A 17,212-nucleotide genomic window follows, 5' to 3' on the forward strand; every position below is an offset into this window, starting at 1 on the left:
GTGGAGGCTAATTTTTGCTTAACAGTGTTAAGCGTTAAAATCCAATTGTGTTTCTTTTAAATTTAGCGTTGGTTAACTAGCATAACTAACAGACCATTAGCGACAATTATGACCAATTATAACTACACCAGCCAAACTAGCATCTGCACACCGCCCATTAGCGTTGGTCAAAAGCGACTCTAATGTCATCGTCTAAATTAGAGCCGGTGTTAACCAACACTAAATTGAAACCAATCTAATCCATTTAATCAGCTCATGTTTTAACATCGATATGACCAACAATGTATAATATTATGCCATTAGTGATCAAAACATGGAAATGAGTACTGATTCCCGGAATGTAATTTCAGAATCTAGTTTAACATCCATAAATAACCGTTAGAATGTAACTTTCTTTTTTATGTGTTCTCCGAGTATCGCACTGTGCATATATCATTAATTAATGGTCATATGTATCTATTGGTTCAGTCGATAAATGTTGATTCTATATTTATATATTCACTTAGAAGTTCAATATAAACATCAATTATTATTTTTTCAGTTAAACTCTTATATTCACTTGCTAAATTAGTTATATTTCTTTATTTATATGTATTTTGTTCCGAATGGATGGATAAATTGAACCAGGATCGAAAATACTTTGCTACGTATAGATTAAGTTAGTGATCAAAATTAAGATGACTCTAATAAACTTTTGTCCTTTTCTGAAAGTTAGAAAATGAAAATTAAGAGAGTCAATTTCACAAATCTGGTAAGATGAATCTATCAGTAGCTAGAAACACAAATAAGACCCAAGGTAAAGTCTAAATGTTTTCAATTCCCAAGTGATGCAAAATCAGCAAGTGAAAATGAGGATAGATGTAGACATTCTTCTACAATAATTGTGGGTCCCTACATTTTCTTTTGCGCGGTACACCTCAAGTTTGTTAGATTCATACCAGAAATATGCATACAAGGTCCATCACTCATGTTTTCTTAGTTTGTCTTCTGTGCTTAACAACTCACATGCCATGGTTATTGGTTTGGATTTCATACCCAAATCCTTGTTTTTTGTAAAGAGCTGAATTTGAGCTGGAATAGCATCCAAAGGAAAAAGCTGGTTTATTCTCTACATAAATGTTCAATTTCCTTATACTTTTCTCTCAGGAGAACCTGGCCTTTTATATTAACTAACCCTTTTCCTCTGTCTAGTGAGAAAAGTCCATCCCCATTATTGCTATTTGCTGGAGAAAAAGCACAGCATAGAAGAGCACCATGTGGAAGCAGTAAATGCTATTTATAAATTCATATCAGGTACCCCACTTTCATGTCAGTTTCCGAGCAAGAGACTACTAGCATATGTCTTTTTTACCATTGATTCTAAAGTACAAATCAATTCTGAGAAATTTTTTTTTTGAGTAGCTTTAGGATGCTAAAATTGATTCTGAGAAAAATAAACTGATCCAAACATGTTAGACCTTTCTTATATTTATCGAGGTATAACATGTTTAGATTAATTTCTCTTAATTCAGAGTCAATTCTGACCCAGAAGTTACTCATAGAAATTTTTTTCCATAATTTTTTTCTTTTCATAATCCATTGTAGAAAGATCATATATCCCCAACAAGAGAGCTTTGCACATATATTTTTAACGTTACTCTTTTTCTTTGCCATCATAATAGTATATCTTGCTTCAGTCATTTTTTCTCAACACTTAACTGTTTTTTTAAAGTCTCTGCATTCTGTGCATTAATGTTTATACACCTACCCCTGGTTAACAATCTAGTGAGATATTATGATTACTTTTTAGATTGATCACTCATTCCAAGTTTTAAACTATTTTAATGGCCCTTCTTTTTTAATGCATGTAAAACAGGTTCTATTTTTCCCTTTCCATTGGGTTGCTTTGCTCCTCCTTGAAGCATTTGCAATAGAACTTTCTGATGGGGTTCCATGACATGGTTATGCTACTGTTTTCTGCTTGGTGTGTCTTTTATGTGGGATTTTCCAGTGCTCAGTTGCAATCTTCTCAAACCCAAGTGCTTCTCCAGTTGCAAAAACACTTGGAGTATCCATCACAGTTGGAACCATGGAAAGATCGTTGGACAGATCTTTGCTCTGTATCTTCTTCTCCACAATTGAACCTCACATGCAAGGACAATTTTGTGACAGAGCTCATGATCATTGGTGATAAACCAACAAAAGGTAGGGACTTTCATGGGTTTGCTATACCAAATCAAATGCTATCACAGAGCTTCTCCATGGACTCTCTTGTGGCAACTCTTGCCAGGCTAACTAGCTTGAGAGTTCTTAGTCTTGTTTCTTTGGGAATTTGGGGATCACTACCATCTAGCATTCATAGACTTTATGCACTTGAGCATTTGGATTTGAGTTCTAATTATCTTTATGGATCAATCCCTCCAAAGATTTTCACTATAGGGAACCTTCAAACTCTTAGATTGGGTGATAATTTTTTGAATGGAACCATCCCCACCTTGTTCAATTCATCAAGTAATCTGAAAGTTCTAAGCTTGAAGAATAACAGGTTGACAGGTCAATTTCCATCTTCAATCCTTAGTATCACCACCTTGATTGAAATTGACATGTCAACCAATGAAATATCAGGGAGCTTGCAAGATTTCACTGGCTTGAGAAGCTTGGAGCAGTTAGATTTAAGGGAAAACAGATTGGACTCTGCACTGCCCAAAATGCCCCCAAGGTTGATGGGGATTTTCCTCAGTAGAAACTCCTTCTCAGGTCAAATTCCAAAACATTATGGTCAACTAAAAATGCTTCAGCAGCTTGATGTTTCTTTCAATGCACTCACAGGAACTGCTCCTGCTGAACTTTTTTCCTTACCCAATATCAGTTACTTGAATTTGGCATCCAATATGTTGAGTGGACCACTCCAAAATCACTTGAAATGTAGCAACACACTTAGATTTGTTGACATATCACACAACAGGTTAGTGGGGGTCTTGCCTTCTTCTCTGAGAAATGAATTGGAAAATCGATTTGTTAAGAGCGATGGAAACTGCTTATCTGGGAGTGAGCAGTTGCATCAGCATCCAGTGTCCTATTGCGTTGAGGCTCATGTGAAGAAGAAATCACAGAATTTGGGAATTTTTGTTGGTATTGTTGTGGGAACTCTTGTGATCATAATGGTTCTGGTTCTATGCATTGTTGTTGCTTGTAGAAAGTACTTCACTCGAGGGATGTCCGAGCAGCACCTGTTGCATAAAACAGTTCAAGATAGCTATGCAGTAGGGTTCTCTTCTGATATTATTACAAGTGCAAGTAGGTTGTTTTCATCCATGAAGCAATGAAAATATGAGTATATTAGGAGGCGGGGTTTTAAATTGGGGTCGCAGTCACGATTGTAGAAAACTACATATAAATTTGGCTGATGCGGCTATAATTGCGGTCGTAGAGACTTCCAAAACTTTGGTTTCGCCGAAGCAATTATGGTCGCGGACCTTGATTTATAACTGTGCTACTAGCTTATATGATAAAATGAATGACATGAACACTGACTGCATATTTTGTTTTTTGGTTACTGATTTCAGGGTATGTTTCTGAAACTGCAAAGCTAGGCAAAGAAGATATTCCCGCATGTAGATCATTTTCCTTGGAAGAGCTACTGGAAGCCACAAATAACTTTGACAACTCTACTTTTATGGGTGAAAATATATATGGGAAGGTAATATCCAAATTTCACCTTTTCTATGCAAAAAAGAAAGACAACAATACCGATCAGCTTATTTTTTCTCATAATCAACTCTGACCCCTGAAGCTACTCCTAGAAGCTTCTCCCCATAGTTTATTTTGACATTAAAATCAATTGTAGAAGGATTTCCAAACGTTCTATAAAATGAATCTATACTTTCTTCTTATCAAAGTTCAGATGAGATGGTCATGAAAATTTCTCACTGATATTGCAGCTTTACAAAGGAAAACTGGAGAACGGGATGCCGGTAGTAATAAGGTGCCTACCTTTGTCAAAAAGGTATTCCATTAGGAACTTCAAGCTGAGGTTGGATTTACTTGCAAAGCTTCGTCATCAGCATTTGGTAGCACTCTTGGGGCACTGCATTGATGGTGTTATGGGAGAGCGTAAAGACTCAAAAGTCTTTCTCATTTATGAATTCGTGTCAAATGGGAATTTCCAGACCTATCTCTCTGGTAAGTGTGTAATGTATCTTTCTCTTCACTAATGGTTACTTAAGTTCTAAGTCACAATGGTCATATCAGCACTTGGAGTGGAACCCATTATATTCAAATTTGATATCAATCTTGAATCTCTGTCTCTACAGACATTAAATAAGTGGAACTCTATCAAAATATGTCATGATTATGAAGAGAGTGATAGAAATTATGTTTTTACATAACCCTTTCTTGTGAAAATCTTACATGATATGACCCACTCCTTATCGTTATCACAGAATCATTTGAAAGCAGAATATTCATAGCCATAAAATCTATTTAGTTACATAAAGGGTTTACTTTATGACTTCAAATATTTGTGATTCTCTTCCTTTACCCTAGTGCTAGAACTAGCCTCCGTATATTTTAGCATTGTCATCTGCCATATCTTGACATTTACTCAAATTTATACTCTAAAAGTTGATCATCAATGTGCAAACCACAAACTTGTGCTTGGGACTTTTTTAATAGAAACCAGTGTAGTGGTTTTCACATGAATACCATATGGCTCTTTTTGCTGGTTTTCCTTCTATGCCATGTGGTAATTCTGCACAGTGGATAATAAAATCTAGGAAAATTAATATTTTCATGAAATCAAATTCAATGAGTTTCAATTAAGCTTGAGTAAATAGCTGTATTTGAGTTCTCCTCCAGAGCCTCATGCTTCACATTAAAACACAATAAACTTAATGAAATCAGAACCGTGAAAGTTGAATGTAGAACTTGGGTCTCCACAAATTTAGTTTGAGAACTGGTTTTGATCTCCACAAATGCAGATTCAAGAACACTAATTGGAGCTTATCTAATGTGTTTTCTAGTACATAAACTCCAATAAGTGCTCTTTTAGTCTGTAAACTCTGTATCCAAACTCCAAAGGGATCTAAGTTTAATTGTGAACATTTTATTTCAGGGGATAATTCTGGCAAGGTTTTTAATTGGTCAGAGAGATTGAAAGTTCTAATTAGTATTGCTAGGGCCATCCACTTCCTACACACTGGAATGATACCAGGTTTCTTCAAAAATCGACTCAAGACCAACAATATTTTGCTTAGTGAGAATTGGATGGCAAAGCTCAGTGACTATGGACTGTCCATTATCTCAGAGGAAAATGATGCAAGTGGGGTATGCTTTCTTTATTTTCTTAATTTGGTTTTCACATTTCCCTCTATTGATGATCTTGCAGTACCATGTTTATCATCATAAATGATTATGACTTGTATTTTGGGTTGTAGGTAAAAGGAGAAAGCCCCAATTCATGGTAAGAACTCCAGCAGTTCATATGTTTATTTCTTCTTTCAATTTATAGCTCCAAGAACTTTTCTAATCTAATGTCATCCCTCTAAACACTCTTGGTACACAACAAATTGGATAAGTTCTAAAACATTTAGTTATGAGCAGGGTTTTATCAGTAGTTAATAATTTTTTGTGGATCCTTTAACGTTTTGTTGGTGTCTTGAGATTTTGTCAACATGTGTAATTTCAGGCAAATGAAAACATTAGAGGATGATGTTTATAGCTTTGGATTTATACTACTTGAGGCACTTGTTGGACCTTCAGTTGCTTCTAAAAGAGAAGCATGTTTGCTCAATGCAACGGTATGCATAAAAGATGTTCATGTTTGGGAATCCCACCATTTACTTATCTATTTTTTGTTGTTGATATACTTCTTTACCATGCAAGTTATTAAACATAATTCATAATAAGACATTATAACATCGTTTGGTTCATGTAAATGGTACATAAAAAGAATTTGATAGTTGTGTCATGGGAAAGAATTCATACACATCCAAAATTCAACTCTAGGTGGAGAGAGAGATAGGAATAGAAAATACACAAGTAAAAGATATGATGAGTGATGTGATAGAATAAAAAGGGAGTTAAGAAGAGGAAGTTGGTTGAAATAGAATAGAAGAGAAATTAGTTTGTGAATATATAAAAGTTGTATTGTAATGTACTGCATAACAATCCACAACTAGTTAGAGCTCATGTCGTGCCAGTAGTTTTTCCTTCGCTTATTGAGAGCACCTATGGCGAGGGGTTAGTCACTGCTTTAAGTGTTGGACGCCCTCGGCTCGCCTAAAAAAATCCAGTCAGAGCTCTATAAAGTCCCAATGACCTGATATAGAAAGCATAAAACTTTCAATCATTATAATTTAAGAATGTCAGCATCCACAAGCAAAGCTGTAGATCAATTAGCATTAGTCCAAGTCTTTAAGAGTACACGTTTAGTATCCTGTGTACAAAACATAGAATCGATTCTACACGTACAGAAACTAAGGAAATATTAGTTGTTAATTATTGGTAAATTAGTTCATTCACTTGGGTTTGAACCTTGGCCCTTCCCTCTTTAATACCCTTCATTTTCCTTAGTATCTTCAGTGCACGGTGTTTTCAATTTTAACATGGTTCTTGGTGGAGTTTCCAAACACTGTTAAATTTGTAATGATGTCAAATGTTCACTTCCTTTTAGGCAAAATAATCTATATATATTATGAGTGGCTAAGGTAGTTAATATAACGCACTCAAATTTACAGGAATCTTTCAGTAGTCAGGATGGTTGGAAAAAGATTGTGGAGCCAGTTGTGCAAGCTACTTGCAGTCGGGAATCTCTAGTTATTATGATTTCCATAACAAACAAGTGTATTTCTCCAGAGTCCTGTAACCGACCATCCATTGAGGACGTCCTTTGGAACTTGCAGTATGCTTCCCAAGTCCAGGCAACAGCTGATGGGGATCAGAAATAGTCACACTGACTTCTGAGTTATGCTTCAAGCTATTTCAAAAGATAACTATTTCAAGGTTGCATCGTCTTGAAATTTCTAAGGTTGTATTTGTATTTCTATGAGCGCACTTGACCAATTTGAATGTAAATACAAACACACCGTAAAAGGGTAGAAAAGTACTCGCAAGCTAGCTGGCTACATACCCCAATTGGGTCAACTTTATCTAGCAAGCATTTTGATTTATATAGTGTACATTTATATTTATTGTTAATATATTATATTTGAATCACTGGTTTTGAGTTGGATTCTCTCCATCCATTTTATGAGTCGTTGATCTTATATGTAATTAGATGTTAGACTCGCGCGTTGTGAAGAAAGTGACATTTTTTACAACCATCTATTAATCCTCCACTTAGTGTGATACTTACAAAAAGGACTTTTAAAAAGGAATAGACCGTTTGCTAGGCGATGATTCAATCTTCTTGAAATACTTGGGTGGAACAACACCATCAAAACCTTCCGTCAAGATCACCTTGTTGTTAGAAATGTAAAGCCTCATACCTTCTGAAATAGGATAAAAATAATAGAATTAAGAAGCACTAATGACAAAAATGTTCAAAATCTCAAGATGAAATTGTTCACATTGAGAGCATGTTTGGAAGAGTATCATACCCTCTAATGCTTTTCTAACATCCAGAAAGATCAGAACATTGACATCTCGCCGCATACTTATAGGGAGAAAACAAAAATAAGAAATTAGGTACACATAGGAAGCGAAACTCTGCCACAAATTATTATATCTAAGTTTCAGCATTTCTACTATCATTTCCTTAGGTATATATATATACACATAAGATAAGGATAGAAGGCAATAAAATTGAAAATTTGTCATTTGGATTCACAATTTAGTACAAAGCTAGATTATCAATAACAATAACAATAAGCATCATGTCTTTTGTTATTCCTTCTGTATTTTGAACCTAACAACCACCTTAAGATTTAATAAGAGTTTTCTTTTCTCCCCTTTTGGTCTCCCCTCTTCGTCTAACAATTTTAGCCTTATCTTTGATAGATGGTGGTTTTGTAATGTATATTGTGGCACTTCTACAATTGACCTTAGAGGTGTGTTGAGGTCAAACGAAATGTTTATTACGTATGCTTGGAGAGTGGAAAGTGGAAACAACTCAAGAAGCATGAGCAAAACTATCATACCCATGAAAGTTGATCGCCAATGATAGAGGGTTGGAGCTATTTCCAACCTCGGTCAAGTTTGGAGGAGGAACTACGGGCCACCCGAAGGTTGTGAAAAGGAAGAGATGCCAATGGCGCTGCCAATCAGTGGCTGTTGCGGGTGAGGCGATGATCTCCATGGGAGTAGAGGAAGGGCGGCGACCTTTTTCCCTTTCTTTACTTCCTAAAGGTGAGGCCCACCCAGATCGAGCTCGGAAGTCTTTCCCTGGCGTGGCCTTCGTGATTTATGCTGAAGAAGAATCTTGGTCACCAAGCTACACAAGACTGGGAGGTCTTTCCCTGGCGAGGCCTACTTGACCCCTGTTGGGCAAGTGATTTGGGAATGGTGGGTCTAGGTTGCCTCCTGGCAGCTTGACCACTCTAGGAGGATAACTTGGCCGTAGGCCATTAGTTAGGATAATCACGTAGGCCATAGGGCATTTGGGTCGTTTCTATGTAAGGCCCCATACCCCAGGTGAATTAGCTCTAGGGTTAGCCCCATTTCCATTATAAAGCAAGGGATCTCTTGTAGATAAGGCATGTTCACATATATTGAAATACAGCGGCTTCACTTTAGAAACTCTGACTTCCGATTAGGGTTTTGGCTATGGCTAGGTCTGCGTCACTGTTTAACAAAAGTTGTGATCTTTGCTATGAAGAAATGAGAAGTTTTTAACATTAGAACAGAAAACTGTACAAATAAACTTCAAACATAAATATTAAGTCTGAATTTATTGAGTTGAAATGTTTGAATTTTGTGCTCACATAAGTTACACCATAAATGAAAACAGTTTTATTCAGATTTCTGAATTGCATCCCCAACAATATTCCACTTATCTTCACATTTATTCACTGAAAAAGCAAAGGTTCCCACAAACATAAATCAAAGTGCATGGAAAGCATAGTCTAAAACAAAGCACATAATGAAACCAAGCACCATCTAGAGGCCTTGTTGCATCATTGCTCTAATCCTCATTGGAAGACCATAAAGCTTGATAAAGCCAACAGCGTCAGCATGATTGTATAAATCCCCAGTATCAAATGAAGAAATGTCTTCTCTGTAAAGACTGTAAGGGCTCTTCCTACCAGTCACAGCAGCAGAACCTTTGTACAGCTTCAAAGTCACTGAGCCTGTTGTGGTTTCGGTGATCTTCTGCATGAAGGCGTCCAAGGACTCGCGGAGCGGATCGAACCACCTCCCAGCATACACTAACTCTGCATATTTGAGGGCCAATGTGTCTTTCAGCTGAAGTGTTTCTCTGTCAAGTGTTAAGCACTCCAAGTCCCTCACTGCATCGAAGAGGATGGTGCCACCAGGGGTTTCATAAACTCCACGGCTCTTCATGCCTACAATCCTGTCTTCAACAAGGTCGACTCGGCCGATTCCGTGCCTTCCGGCGATCTCATTCAGCTTGGCAACCAAGTTTCCTGGTGAAAGCTTCTTCCCGTTCACCGATACAGGAACACCATTCTCTATCCCGATTTCCACGTATCTGCAACAAGTTCAAAATAGCTATAGTGTGTGAGCAATTTGGGAAACTACGTGCATGTTTGTAAATTCTTCTACAATAGATTTTATTAGAAAATTCGATCATGGGGAAAAGCTTATGTAAGTAGCTTCTGGGCATCAAAATTGATTCTGAGTAAACATAAGATCATCCAAACATGCTATACACCTAATGATGTAATGCTTACTCTGGTTCATTGGGAGCATCCTCTGGGTCTACAGTTATCATGTACATATCCTTTTTTGGTTCATTTGCTGGGTCTTCTAAATCATCGCCCTTAGTAGCACAAATTGGAAATATAAGAGAAACAGTTAATATGTCATATATCCAATCAATAGTTTTGGAGCTATAGTACATAAGCAAACATAGATCAAACTGAAGATTTTCACTTTTAGCAACTTATCATATTACAGCATCAGAATGAGGTTTCACATTACAGTTTGATACTTCATGTGTCTAGATTCGGTACTCAATTACAAGTTTTTCCAGCTTTTAGAAGAAATAACTAAATGAACACTGAAAAGGCATACATGAATCATTAATAAGAGTAATATCCAATCCTGGAATGAAGATGCCTATGAGAACATTTGCAATAATAAGAAAAAAATTGTTCTTCTCTATTGATACCCCTATGACTTGAGCTGATCCAATTAAAAACTTTGAGCAGATCATGAAAATTTCCCCAAAAGTTTACAAAGTGCTCTTAGACTACAAAAGAAGCCATGAGACAAATCATAAAAATAAAGTTAACTTCAACTAGAATGAGCATAACAAGAAAAACTTACCTCATGGGTTATGTGCCAAAGGTTCCTGTCCCTGCTGTATATGGATTTCTTGGTAACAGGAACAGGTACATTATGCTTCTTAGCATACTCTATAGCATCTTCTCTCCCTGTAATATCCCACTCCCTCCATGGAGCCACAACATTTAACTTGGGATTCAGAGCAAAGAAAGAGAGCTCAAACCGAACCTGAATAACCATGCGTAAATATATCAGAAAAAAATAATTGACATGATGAAATGCTATCAGTTGATAATGAAGTACATGCCTGATCATTTCCTTTCCCTATGCAACCATGGGAAACAGCATCAGCTCCAACTTCTTTGGCAATATCCACCATGGCCTATCAATTCAGTAGGTATCAATATATGTTCAAATATATATATATATATATATATATATATGCCTGATCATTATGATTCTTCTGAAATATAAAAAGTGTATACTACACTATGAGCTAATAGAAGAAATTACTCCATTAAGAGAATTATAGGGTGCATTTGGGTAAACAGTTTAATCAAGTGTTTATGGCAATAAGAGCTTATCACATCAGCGCTTATTGATAAGCTAATTTGAGAAACTTATTGAAATAAGTGCAAAATAGCTTATATTTAGGTATAAGTGTTTATTCATAAGTTAACTTGAGAAGCTTATGAAAATAAGCTCAAAACAGCTTATGGTCAAATCATAAGCGATTTTTATAACCGACACTGGCCTAAGTGTTTATGCTATAAGATGAGCTATAACAAGCTCTTCAAAACGCGGCCATGATATTGGAGAAAAAAGAAACGACAGAGGACTAATGCAGAGGACAATATCTCACACATAAGAAATAAAGCAACCAAAAAATAGGAAGATTTCTAAGGGGTAACAAAGCTGCTACTAACTTAGATGGAAGACAAGAACATCAAACTTAAGCACAAGTGTACCTTTGCAATCACAGGGCGGGCTATTGCCGTTCCAAGCAAGTATTTCCTCTCATAAAGTGCACCAGCACGCAGGCAAGGGAATACATAGTCTCTAACAAATTCCTCCTTCAAATCCTTCACAACTAAGTGGGAGGCTCCACTAGCTTTGGCCTTCTCTTCTAAACCTTCCAATTCTTGTGCACCCTATGGAATTACGTATTTGTTACCATACATGCAGCATATAAAAATGGAGTAAAGCAAGTTTCCCCAGTCAAACTTTTACAATCTTTAAACATCTATTTCAAAAACACAATTTACCAAACAGTAATCTTGATTACAGAAAGTGAAGTTTACAAGATATAACATACTTGTCCAAGATCAGCAGTGAAGCAAACAACATCACAACCGTAGTTCTCTCTGCAAGGCCAAAATCATCAAATAAGCGATATGACAAGGAAGCGATTCTAGTAGGGACAAGCCAGCATGTAATAAACCTTTTTTTTGACAAAATGTAATAAGCCTTTTAATAAGTAGAAATCACAATGTCTTGAAAGATAATTGCATGTAAATTCTCAATAAGAAAACAGGACAAAGGTTTATCTACAGATTGTTATACAAAAGGTGATAGAAAAAGTCCAATTAGGTGAACTGAGAAAAGGACCAGAACAAGTTATATACCTCAGCCAGGGGACAACCACTGATGTGTCTAAGCCACCACTGTAAGCCAGCACAACCTTATTCAATTTCCCGCGTAAGCCGGTAACATTCTTGGTTTCAGGAATTTGTATATCTTGCAGCACTGCTTTTATAACTGCATGTCAAGAAAACTTTATCACCATTACATCAAGCTTAAATTTTAAACGCAAACACCATTGTTTTAAGCTCATATTTTTCAATGAAGATGAACAATTGAACTAGAAAAGCTGCTTTATGTTGAGGTCATACATCATCAACCAAGTGGTTTATCGCATTAATTTTTCTTTTCACAAAATCATTTCTGACACCCAAGAGCTACTCACAAAACAAAAGTTTCTCCCCCAAAATTGATCTTGGCTTTGAAATCAATTATAGAAGGATTTACAAACATGCACTAGTTATAGTCAAAGAGTATCTCACCTTGAGTTTTCCTGGCACCAACAACACTTGTTCTTGGCCCCAACTACATCACAGAGTTCCAAAAGGATCATCATAATTCAGAACATCAAAACTCAAATAATATAAATTTTAATTAAGGAGTTACTGTATATAAGACCACCTCATTGGATGACAAAGAATTTGTTTTGCAGAACTGGTGCTGAAATAGTTGCTCTGCACACAAAAAATCACCAAAAAATAGTTAACAGAGATTAAACGGAACATGCATGACCAGAAAGCTTCATTCCCAGTTCTCAAAATGCCAACTCTTTTATGAAAAACCAAATGACATGGGGTTTTCCAAAATCCAATCTACTCTATGAATGATCATCAACTACATTTCAAGATGAAATTATTTTTTAGCTTCTATCTACTGCGGAATAGAAGGAAACGTTGAGTGCACCTCTTGCATGTCGAGCAGGAGCAATAGCTGGGGATGAATATGTGAGAGCTGCATTCAGAGGAGCCATGGATGTTACAGGTTCAGAGAACAGATAGAAGCTACCTCACTCACTCACTCACTCACTAACACTCACTCACTCCCCTTTTTAACGTTGTTTTGTGGGACACTATAACTCTTGTTTTTGTCAGATTGCAATTATGGCTGACGTTATGACTTCTTAGTGGAAATTTATGCATCATAAAAAGTATTGATTGTGTAAGTTTGGTCAATTTTTTTTTTAAGGAATGGGTCATTTTCAGTTTTGAAAAAGTTAGTTAAGTACAATATTTTTAAGAGTATTGAGTAGGGGTGTTTCAAGTAAGTGGCGGAGCCAGGATTTTTCTGAAGCCTGGGCAAACTTTAAAAGCACAAATTCACATGTGACACAATATATAAATAGTTATAAACTGAAATAAACGAAACTTGTCATTTTGCCAACAAAAATATAGCTACATTGAAAACAGAACTAGTACATACATGATAACATTTTTTATAAGCTAAAACAATGCATTAAAGGGAGTACAAGGGGTACTCTAACCCTTAAACCAAGTAGATGAATAGCAAAGAAAAGGGAAAATGCAATAGTAGCTGAATACATCAGAACCACAGGTACAAAGAGAAAACATGAACGAAGTAGAAAGCGCCACCAATCTAAGTAGCCTCAAAACTTAACCTCTTATCGTCAACTAGACCAAAAAATCCCCTGCAGGTTTCCAATTCAAGTGAACCAACTCACCAAGATATAATTTGATGTTATAGACTTAAATTAATCCAACAAACCAAGCCACGAAATTGACCCCTGATCTCATTATATTACAAACCAGCAAAAAGATATTTGGTTGGTTATCATGAGATAAATTAGGACTAATCCCCTATTACATTCCAAATCAATATGCAAAATGGTAGTACATAGAAGTGTAGAACTATTCAGTAGTACATAAAATTAGTACAATGAAGATACAGAGAGATATTCACCAACATTAACATTGACAATCACATACATGAAAGGATTGTATTGTACCATTTGGTAATTTTGCTGTAAAAAAAAAACCATTTGGTAGTTTTGCTTACTGATTGATTATATCCCACTAAACTCTGAGGAAAATAAAAGTGAATAAAGCAAAAAACACCTTGGATTGTAGGCACCAAAATTGACAGCCACAAAGCGTCCCATTTGTCACAGTCAGCCCACACACAGAACTAGAGAGAGACACAGGCAACAACCCTTTTCCCAAAACATCAAACCAGAAATTAAAGATTAAGGCAAGGACCCCTTTCCCATAGCCTCAAACAGACCCAAAACGGTAAAATCGCTGGCAATAAGATGCACTGCCTCTTTGGTTCCCTTGTTCTCTTTGGTTTAGGGTTTTCAGTTTCAGACAAGGTGTGCGTGAGGCGGTGAGAGGAAAAACGCGTGCAGTCAGATGTGCTTCAGCCTTCCCTCACTGATCTTTTTTTTTTGCCCATCTGATACCTTATTTTTTCTCACAAAAGGGTCTGCAGCCGAAGTAAAAAAAAAAATTTGGCAAGGAGCCTGGGCATGTGCCCAGCCTTGCCGGACGGTGGCTCCGCCCCTGTTTCCGGTCTAGATTGGTTCGGTTTTGAGGCGAAAATCAATCCGATCCAATCACTTCGGTTTTGTCTCTTCATCATCCAATTGGTTTTTTTCTTTTTTTAAGTCCGAACCAATCTAATCCAATTTTTTTTTCTGAAATAAAAGTTCATTGAAAAATATTAGGAAGCATGAGAACATCTCTCTCATGTGAGCTACAACAAAGGTTCAGATAAAACCCACAATACATCCTTCCTACCACATCCCTGATTTGCCCAAAAATCTGCCACAGTGTTTCCTTCCCGCAGAATATGTTGAATACCTACGCAAGAGACCAAATGCCACAGGTAATCTATCTGATTAAAAATTTGTTCTAGATTCCACAGCCTTTTATTACCATCCATGTCCAACCAATTGCCAATATCAAATCACTTTCAAAAAGCACGATATGGCAGTTATGTTGATAACAGAATAATAGAGCATTGAGAATAGCATGTACTTCCGCCTCATATGCCCACAACACACTTGCTGATTTCGAGAAATACCTCAATATATCACCATCAGAATTTCGCAATATACCACCAATACTTTAGGGCCATAGTCTCGATTCCCAAAGGAAATAGCAACTGCTCAATGGTCTGAACAACTCCATTCCAAGACAATTTGTGACACATTAGAAGTAAGCGTTAGAAAATCCTCCGAAACAAACCACCGGTCTAATCTACTCCAAACACCATTATTCCGAGATGAAAACCATGTATATTCTGCATTTTGCAATGGAAAGTCCACCAAGCAAGCATCATAAACAAAATCCTTAAAAACATGATCTCCCTCCCCTACACCATTAGCATTTTTTCTTTCGTCATCATTCAGGACCGTATTAAAGTCACCACCCAACATTACCCCCCCCTTATGACCCCGCATCAAACCCAACAAATCATCATACATAATTTTTCTTTCCTCCCCTGAATGCGGACCATATACATTGACTAACATAATCATAACATCTATAACAGTCAGTTTTACAAACAAAATTAAGAGAACCCGCCAAATCTTGCAAAAAATTACTTTCATAAAGCCCACTCTCCACATTATAGCCAATCCACCAGCTGCCCCCGCTGCTGGAACAGCCATAATTCCCCATATTTAGAGAACTCGCCAAATCTTGCAAAAAATACAATTTTTATCGGTTTGGATTGGATTGAATTTTGGTTTTTCAAAGACACTGCAACTATATGAACTATTTAAAGTTAATTTGAATCATATAACATCAAATTACAAGTCTAAATAATGAGAGTTTTGAATAAAAAACTAAAAAAAGTACAGATAATCACCAAAAATCTTAAATATTTTTTTTGGAAAACCAAAAGAGAATATATAGATAGGCAAGATTGGGAAAACCCAACCGCAAAAAGAACAAGTACAGAGAAAGAGCAAAAGAAAAGAAGAGCTAGAGCTAAAACAAGGAAAAGAAAGAACTACAACAGACTAAAAACAAAAAACAACAGCTAACTAACAGGAAAAAACAAGGCAGCAGTTAACAGAAGAAACCAGACAGGAGCCCTAGCACACAGAGAACAGAAGGAAACCGCAACCACCACAAAGCTTGGCAAGGAGGGCGCAAGCAGAGATAGCAACAACGCGGCAGAGCACCAAGGCTGGGGAAGTCGCAGCAATAATCTCCAGACGGGGACTAGGAGCAGGGACAAAGCCAGGCCACAAAGCTCAGAAGTTATCACCACTTTCCTGGACACTGGGATTGGAAACATTACAAATCCACAGAGGATTAGCTCGAGCAACACCTTCCTTAGCAAGCTGATCAGCTTGATCATTGGCTTCGTGAAAAATGTGCTGGATACTGAGGCAATTAACTTGGGGAATGAGGTAATCTATCTGATTGAGATCATTAATCAAAGCCCAAGGTCTATTATTTTTTAGATTAACCCACCCCACAGTCAAGGCGGAGTCGCTTTCTATTGTAATATTACTCAGCAGGAATTGTTGGCAGAAAAGAAGTGCCATCAATATGGCCTTAACCTCCGCTGCATAAGCCCACCCTTCCCCGATATTTTTAGAAAACATTCCCAAAATTTGTTGATTCGCATTGCGCACAAGACCTCCAACACCACACGGTCCTGGGTTACCAAAAGATGAACCGTCGACATTAAATTTGAGATTACCTAGAAGAGGAGGGTCCCAAAGAGCCACGCGAGGACCAGGAAGCTTTTTCTTAATCTTGATATTGCAGTAGTTGGACAGTAGCTGAGAGATGTCATAAGGACAATCAGGCCACGCGCTCTTCACCCTCCAAGCTACCCTCAAAAGATGCATATCCCAAACCTCTTGAGTGGAAAAACGCTTGTCCTTAAACAGATTATCATTTCTACCAAGCCATAAGGACCAAACCAAGGACGCTGGTATGATTTTCCACAGCAATTTATCAGTGACAATAGCCAGATTTTCCCATTCATCTAGCAGCGTGGAAACAACCCCAGGTATTACCCAAAGGATACCTTCACGAAGCATAACAACACACCACAAAGGCCAAACTTTCACGCAGTGGAGGAAGAGATGTGGAGTTGTTTCCAGAGATGACTCACACAAATGGCAAAGCTCACTAACTACCACATTCCGCTTCAAGAGATTATCTTTGGTTGCTAGCTTATTATTAGAAACTTGCCAGAGAAGGAGATTTACCTTTGGAGGAATAACTTTCTGGACCTGCGCAGAAATGTGGGGAGTAGTAGTATC

At 37.1% G+C, this 17,212-nt stretch overlaps 2 protein-coding genes across 3 annotated transcripts; one reads left to right on the forward strand and one right to left on the reverse strand.

The window, feature by feature from the left end:
* The first annotated feature begins 937 nt into the window (after positions 1-937).
* LOC130730632 (probable inactive leucine-rich repeat receptor-like protein kinase At3g03770) lies at positions 938-7,194 on the forward strand. Of its 2 annotated transcripts, XM_057582695.1 has the most exons (9): positions 938-1,099; positions 1,192-1,293; positions 1,856-3,276; positions 3,546-3,679; positions 3,921-4,161; positions 5,093-5,304; positions 5,415-5,440; positions 5,666-5,777; positions 6,717-7,194. In XM_057582695.1, exons 3-9 carry the CDS (start codon positions 1,923-1,925, stop codon positions 6,924-6,926), a joined length of 2,289 nt encoding a protein of 762 aa, XP_057438678.1. In that variant the 5' UTR covers positions 938-1,099; positions 1,192-1,293; positions 1,856-1,922; the 3' UTR covers positions 6,927-7,194. The 2 variants fall into 2 exon arrangements, with proteins under 2 accessions (XP_057438678.1, XP_057438675.1); XM_057582692.1 differs by having other exon boundaries at positions 938-1,293.
* A 1,711-nt stretch (positions 7,195-8,905) lies between these two features.
* Positions 8,906-14,542, reverse strand: LOC130730644 (argininosuccinate synthase, chloroplastic-like). The gene is made up of 10 exons (XM_057582704.1): positions 12,871-14,542; positions 12,589-12,641; positions 12,450-12,492; positions 12,012-12,144; positions 11,702-11,750; positions 11,355-11,537; positions 10,694-10,768; positions 10,429-10,614; positions 9,831-9,919; positions 8,906-9,628 (listed from the first exon to the last, which is right to left on the reverse strand). The coding sequence occupies exons 1-10, from the start codon at positions 12,935-12,937 to the stop codon at positions 9,076-9,078; spliced, it is 1,431 nt and encodes a 476-aa protein (XP_057438687.1). The 5' UTR covers positions 12,938-14,542; the 3' UTR covers positions 8,906-9,075.
* Between the last annotated feature and the right edge of the window lie 2,670 nt (positions 14,543-17,212).

Source organism: Lotus japonicus, chromosome 1 (assembly GCF_012489685.1).
Source record: "Lotus japonicus ecotype B-129 chromosome 1, LjGifu_v1.2".
Taxonomy (NCBI): domain Eukaryota; kingdom Viridiplantae; phylum Streptophyta; class Magnoliopsida; order Fabales; family Fabaceae; genus Lotus; species Lotus japonicus.